Genomic DNA, 6,061 nt, shown 5'->3' on the forward strand with positions numbered 1-6,061 from the left:
TAAATAATAATTTCATATAAATTGTTAATAATTTCAAATATCCCGCCAGAAAATAATTTCACGGGACGATATAATTCCCGTACGAGGGAGACACTATTCACAGTTACATTTTTTCCTAGTAAGTTTCCAATATTGATTGTTCATAATTATTTCCCATTTATTAACTATGTGTGGAGGTGACAAGTTGAGTTATATACATGCGCGTTAAATGATTTGATGCAAATAGTAAGAAAAATAAAAATTTATTAAACTTGTAATTTTCCATATTATTAATTCAAATTAAATACAAAAATAACCAAAATATAAATTGTTATTTGGTGCAAATTGGGTTCGGATGTTATTGTTGAATCAGACGTGGAGAAACGGTGGCTTTGCCTACGAGATCACCAGACCCAACACCTTTGGTCTTTTGTCTCTGTGAAAATGTAAAAAGAATAGTTTATTCCGTAAATATTACGAATCTGCAACATTTGAAACAGCGAATTTTGTAACGTTCAAAGAAATAAAAAACTGTGACACGCAGGAAGGGAACGTGACGCAAAACCTAATTAAAAAATTACAACTTTGCGTACGAGAAAACGGACAATGTTTTGAACGATATCTCGACTGAAAATAACTAAATTCAACGAAAGATACGCTGATTATTTTATTATCCTGCGTTTAATGTATTTTTCAATCGTAGTGTGTACCATGTAATGGTACATAGCGGAAAAGATGGAAAAATATAAGCGAGAAATATAGGAGATCATAAATTTAATAATTTGTCGTGTGGAGGTTAGTTTGTATTGTGCGTCACCGCGTGTCGCACATACTATATTCACGTATTTTTCATAAAAACAGCTAATTTTATGATTGTTTAATTATTGTTGTGTTTATAGCACGTTTTGTGTTTGAATTAAAAGATAGAAGATTCAATGTTTATTGTCGTAAGAAAATCATTGTATATTATGCGTTGTTGTGTGTTCGTAATTATTTTTTAAACTATTGTTCGCATTTTCGCACTACCAATTTCATCGTTTTCTTTACTGTAATTTTTACTTAATTTAACGAAGAGATGGAACGATTTGAACGCGCGGCTACGTGCAAATGTAACTTGCGCGTCCCATTCTCACGCGTGTTTTTTCCGCTCGTAAACAAATTTTCATACAAAATTTATGTATCAAAATATTCGTAATCATAAAGTCACTTTACAGAAACGCGCATGATATACATAGTATGTCTACTCTGTCTTTAATCGATGGTTGATATATCGTTGCATGTGTGGTGTGTCGCTATATAATTTTTGACGATATCGAACGCGATAGCAGAGAATACAAATCTTGAAAAAATTTTTTTGTCTCGTACGTTCAAATTTGTCGATTTTTATCGTAGATAAGATCATGGATTTGCTAGGATCTATCTTGAATTCAATGGACAAGCCTCCTACGATCAGTGACAAACAAAAGGCATTGATGAAAAGTTAGTTAAAAATTAACCTAAACCTCATAACCGTCATAAATGTTTATGTGATTTACTTGATATTAATAAAATGATTTTTACCACGTAGAGCAAAAAGAGGAGTATCAGAAGCATCAAAAAGCAGAAGCCGAAAGGTTAAAACTTTTTCGAGAGAAGGTTTGAATTTTCCATCTTTTTTATCCTGACTTTTTCTTAAATAAGGTTATTGCTCGTGTGTTGCAGTGTTTTCTCTCTTTTTTTGTTGATTCAGGTAGAAGGGAAAATTAACAAATTTCTTCAAGATGACGATGCAAAGGAATACAAATTTCCTCCGATGGATCAAATTCATAGGAGTATAATGTATAATAGAAAGACAATTGTTAAAATATATATGCGTATATAATTATTAACGAGATAATACTTCGATGTCTTTTATTTCTTTATAGACACGATGTTGCCGAAGTAGCAAACATATGGGCATATTCGTTTGGAGAAGAAGACATTAACCGTCACATTGTCATTTTTAAGAGGGAGTATGCTCCGTCTGAAGATCAGTTGAACGTATTGCGTAGAGGAGAAGAATGGAACGAAGAAGTAGCAAGAAAATTAATAGAGGAGAGAGAAAAACGAGCCGAAGAAGAGCAAGAAGCTGCTGCTAAACCTAGAAAACGAAAAGACACTTTTGTACCAAATAGTTATTACAAGGATAAGTATCAACATTTAATTGGAAAAGAAGCTGCGTTGGCGGCGGCGAGAAAAACAGAGGCCAATAGTAGTTACGGCTGTGGTAAGTAAACGACCATTCCTTTTCATCTCGGTTAAGCGTGTTTTCTCATTAATTGGAACGGTCGTTTCAGTTCCTAGTGAAAATAAGAAGGATCAACGAAGTATAGAGCAGACATTGGCAGACATACGAGCTAAGAAAAGGAAGTTGCAAACAACCATCGAGGAGTCGGAACGTATAGACAAACGTCCAAGTAGAACTGTATAATATATTTAATGTTCGTTTAATTTTTGATCTGTAAATATTTCATATTAATTGTAACAGGAAATCATATGTTTCGATGCAAAACTATTCGCACTTTCCTGATTGTAACACACGTACTCTTACTTTTTCTCTGTATAACGAGTATTATTATTTTATATACCTGCGATGGAAACGGGGAAAAATATTAGAACCCAATATATGTAATTGTTAAAAGAAATTCAAATTGACTTATATGTACAATATAATACAGACACGTACAGTGTGAAACGTTCTATTATTTTCTTTGTAAATTGTTTTCTATATCTCTATGTGTACACTTGCAATTTTACTTTATTATTAAATATATTCCGTGGCAGAATATTTTGGTATCGCGGTTTTAGAAGCAGATTTTGGTTTGGTCGGAGACGATGAATCGAGTACGATTTGTTCCTTTAGAACCAACAATTTCTTAAAGATTTGATTTGTTGTTGACTTGTATAACTCTAGTCCTCGCATGATTACAACATCTCGAATATACGAAGCATTGTCGTACACCAATTGTTTCTAAAATTAATATAATTGTATAAATTAAAGAAAAACAAATATTTATTCAAATGTTAAAAGTCATGACAAAGAAACAAGATGTTCTATAACTAAAAAGAAAAGAAGAAAACCAATTACCTCGAGTTTTAATTTCGGATTCGTAAGCGACGCAATTATGTATTGTACTTGAGTTCGCATCACCGATACTAAAACCGTGTCTATTATAGCCATTAACTCTGGTGTAGCGACGCTGAGACAATCTTCCAACAGACTTACGTAAAGTCTCGAAAAAGTTAAAATGTTATCAGTTAACGCTATCCAACAATCGTTTGTTAAATAAAACGATGGAACAGTTATTCCCAAGACCTCGAATTCTGACAGTAGTTTTTGAACGTTTTTGGAAGTCTCTAAATTAGTTGGCCGCCACGTGTCTTCGGCTATGTGCTTTTTTACGATCTCAACGTATTTCTCGCCCGTATCTTGTATAGCTTTTGCTAACGGGGATCTGAGTTGACCGTCCAATTGATAACGGAAATCCATTCCTAACTGCGTTAACTGTAAATTAAACGTCGCAAAGTTTTATATTTTTTTCATATTACGATAGTAAGTAGCAATAAACTATCAACTATAAGAATTAACGTACCTGATCGCAATGACTCCGAAAACAAACTATACATTCTACTAGCGTGTTTAAAGATACTTGTGGAATAAAAAGCTGTTTAGTTAAATGTGTTGTTAAGTGTTTTATTTCTTGGCTACACCAAACAACCAGACCTACGTATATAAAATATATATAAAATAAGAAAAATAAAAAGAAACGACGATTGATTTTGTACGATACTGTCGATTCGTAATATTTTCAACTTACCGGATGTACAATTCGTCGATTGTGAAAAAATTTTTAAAAATTCTTTCGTGATCTCGACGATATTGCTAAAGGCAATTGCGCCAAGTTGCTTCACGTACGGTGCGATAGCTCCTTCTCTCTTCACTCGTTTCAAACGTGCCTTTAATACAGCACCGCATAGTCGCAAATACAGCTGACAGGCTTGAGCGCTTCTATTTAATTGTATTAATAATTTTACCACGCGTCGCGCGCTTCTCAAACCTCCACCTTGCAACGATTTCGCTTCTGCGCTTGATTCAAGTTCCTTTGTTAAAACGTCGACTAACGATCTCCCTCTGTCATTTACTTTTGATTGGATTTCAAGCAGAAGCGGTGTCAATTGCGCATCTTTTAAATAGGCTTTTGCTTTTTCCAAAAGACCATAGGCTTCCTCAAAGTGACGCTGCGCTATACAAGAATCTAAATCCTCCGCCACTTCTAGCATCCATTCTGGTGGTGGTTCGTGATATTCCGTATCTTCATCGTCTACACCTACGAAAGAATAACTGAAAAATTTAATTCATCTTAATCTAATTTAAGTTGGTTTAATTATACAAATTTCACCAAACGAATTGAACGTACCAAGGGTATTAGAATCGAGCGACATCGACCTAGAAGGTATTGCTTTCTCCTCCTTCGACCGTTTACCATTATCTGCCGCTTCGTTTGGATTATCTTCGATCAACTTCATTCTCTTTGCTTGTTCGCATTTGTCTAACCATTCTTTCTGTAAAACGAATAAATTAAAGTTTGTTCTCGCCAGTTTTGTAAATACTTCTTTCATATTGTACACCAACTTTACTCGTTGCAGTTGCACACTGAAATACTCTTGTATCGGAGAACGCCAAAAGTTTGAACGCTAATTTTACCGTTCCTAGATCTCTGACGTTAACAATGGCCAAACTTTCGAGGTTATACACAGCTTGCATCTTGTATCTTGGTGGTCCTCTCCTATTACCGTTTGCTAACCAAGAAGCAATCATTAAAATATCGTTAAATAAATACGCATGAACTCTTTTCAACGGCGTCCCTTCCAAAGGATCTAATTCCAGCAATGAACCTTCGTGTAAACATATACGGCCGGAAGTTTCTGCCAAGCTCTGTCAAATGAAATCAGAAAATCCATCGTCGTTGCTAACTTGCTACTCTACGAACGTGATATTTTGCAACTTACCATAGCACCTTCTACGTTTTCTAGTAGTTGCACCAACTTTTGTTTTTGTTCCTCCTCTTTGGCAGTGGAATCGTTGACATCTTCTAACTGGGATTCAGACAAATCTCCAAAAGTAACGCCGGTAGTCCTGGTAGATCCTAAGGTACTCAATAATGAACGTTGCTCGCTGAGCAGTTGAGATAATTGATACATTTCACTTTCCAAGTGTGAAATTTCCTTAGCAGTTTCTATAAACTGCATATAATTCTGATAAACGTTACGCTTTAATTGCGCAGAGGTATTATTCGCCAACTCTTGAATTTTTGCTCTCTGTTGTCTCAATTCGTCTGCACCAACACATTGTGCGCCAAGTTCTTTCACGACTGTAAGAAAAACAGACGTATCATGTTTCTTCCTGTCTCTAAAATCCAAAGTATCAAACTCTTGCTTAATCGTAAACGTCTACCTACACTTTTCGGGATTGAAATCTTCGGTGGCAAAGACTTTTGCTAGACTGTTAGCCATAGTAAAAAAATATTTGCTACGACTGTTCTAAACAAATATCTTTCATTTACTTTTAGTTGGAAGGATGACGATTAAAATTTCTATCACGTCCTAAAATTTCTTATTCCGTTTGTTCGCATCATCCACGCGAGTGTTTCCAATACGCTTGTAAACATTCAAACACGTTTGATTGTGTCTATCCAACCTATCTCCTACTGCACGAACCTACATAGTCTAACGTTTTTGACGTTTCTCGCAGATTACAAGATCGCATTACCATTGATCAAAGATGATATAGATTGGATGCTACATGGGACTTTGCGTCTCAAGGTCTGAAATACCGACCAGGAACAAGATTATTAAATTTTTAGCGCGTCGTATAATTAAACGATTGGTGAATATCAAGTAAAATGATACGAGTTGATCAAGTAAGACGAAATTCGTTACAGTGTTGTTAAATTATATACCACGGATTCCGAAACACGAAACTAACATTTGAAACTATTCCACTTCGTGTTATATGTTCGTATATGCATCAGAAAGGATTTTATTCGTATCTTACGCATTTACC

The 6,061-nt window shown here is 34.9% G+C and overlaps 2 protein-coding genes across 3 annotated transcripts; one reads left to right on the forward strand and one right to left on the reverse strand.

Annotated features, from left to right (window-relative positions):
* Positions 1–146: 146 nt before the first annotated feature.
* LOC122536091 (sperm-associated antigen 7 homolog) lies at positions 147–2,494 on the forward strand. 2 transcript variants are annotated; one of them, XM_043668155.1, is made up of 6 exons: positions 147–225; positions 1,372–1,458; positions 1,547–1,614; positions 1,709–1,797; positions 1,884–2,224; positions 2,295–2,494. In XM_043668155.1, exons 2-6 carry the CDS (start codon positions 1,380–1,382, stop codon positions 2,426–2,428), a joined length of 711 nt encoding a protein of 236 aa, XP_043524090.1. In that variant the 5' UTR covers positions 147–225; positions 1,372–1,379; the 3' UTR covers positions 2,429–2,494. The 2 variants fall into 2 exon arrangements, with proteins under 2 accessions (XP_043524090.1, XP_043524091.1); XM_043668156.1 differs by lacking the exon at positions 147–225 and adding an exon at positions 307–774.
* LOC122536090 (exocyst complex component 8) lies at positions 2,412–5,787 on the reverse strand. Its single transcript, XM_043668154.1, has 8 exons — positions 5,457–5,787; positions 5,008–5,369; positions 4,631–4,933; positions 4,416–4,560; positions 3,816–4,325; positions 3,591–3,721; positions 3,086–3,502; positions 2,412–2,968 (listed from the first exon to the last, which is right to left on the reverse strand). Exons 1-8 carry the CDS (start codon positions 5,509–5,511, stop codon positions 2,762–2,764), a joined length of 2,130 nt encoding a protein of 709 aa, XP_043524089.1. The 5' UTR covers positions 5,512–5,787; the 3' UTR covers positions 2,412–2,761.
* Between the last annotated feature and the right edge of the window lie 274 nt (positions 5,788–6,061).

This window comes from Frieseomelitta varia, unplaced genomic scaffold, assembly GCF_011392965.1.
Source record: "Frieseomelitta varia isolate USP_RPSP 00005682 unplaced genomic scaffold, Fvar_1.2 scaffold_798, whole genome shotgun sequence".
Taxonomy (NCBI): Eukaryota; Metazoa; Arthropoda; class Insecta; order Hymenoptera; family Apidae; genus Frieseomelitta; species Frieseomelitta varia.

Coding starts and splice junctions, on each gene's coding strand:
- LOC122536091 (XM_043668155.1), top strand. CDS start 1,380: ATGGATTTGCTAGGATCTATCTTGAATTCAATGGACAAGCCTCCTACG. Junction 1,459..1,546: donor ACAAAAGGCATTGATGAAAA/GTTAGTTAAAAA, acceptor TTTACCACGTAG/AGCAAAAAGAGGAGTATCAG. Junction 1,798..1,883: donor CAAATTCATAGGAGTATAAT/GTATAATAGAAA, acceptor ATTTCTTTATAG/ACACGATGTTGCCGAAGTAG.
- LOC122536090 (XM_043668154.1), bottom strand. CDS start 5,511: ATGGCTAACAGTCTAGCAAAAGTCTTTGCCACCGAAGATTTCAATCCC. Junction 4,934..5,007: donor AAAACGTAGAAGGTGCTATG/GTAAGTTGCAAA, acceptor TTCATTTGACAG/AGCTTGGCAGAAACTTCCGG. Junction 3,722..3,815: donor ATCGACGAATTGTACATCCG/GTAAGTTGAAAA, acceptor TTATATACGTAG/GTCTGGTTGTTTGGTGTAGC.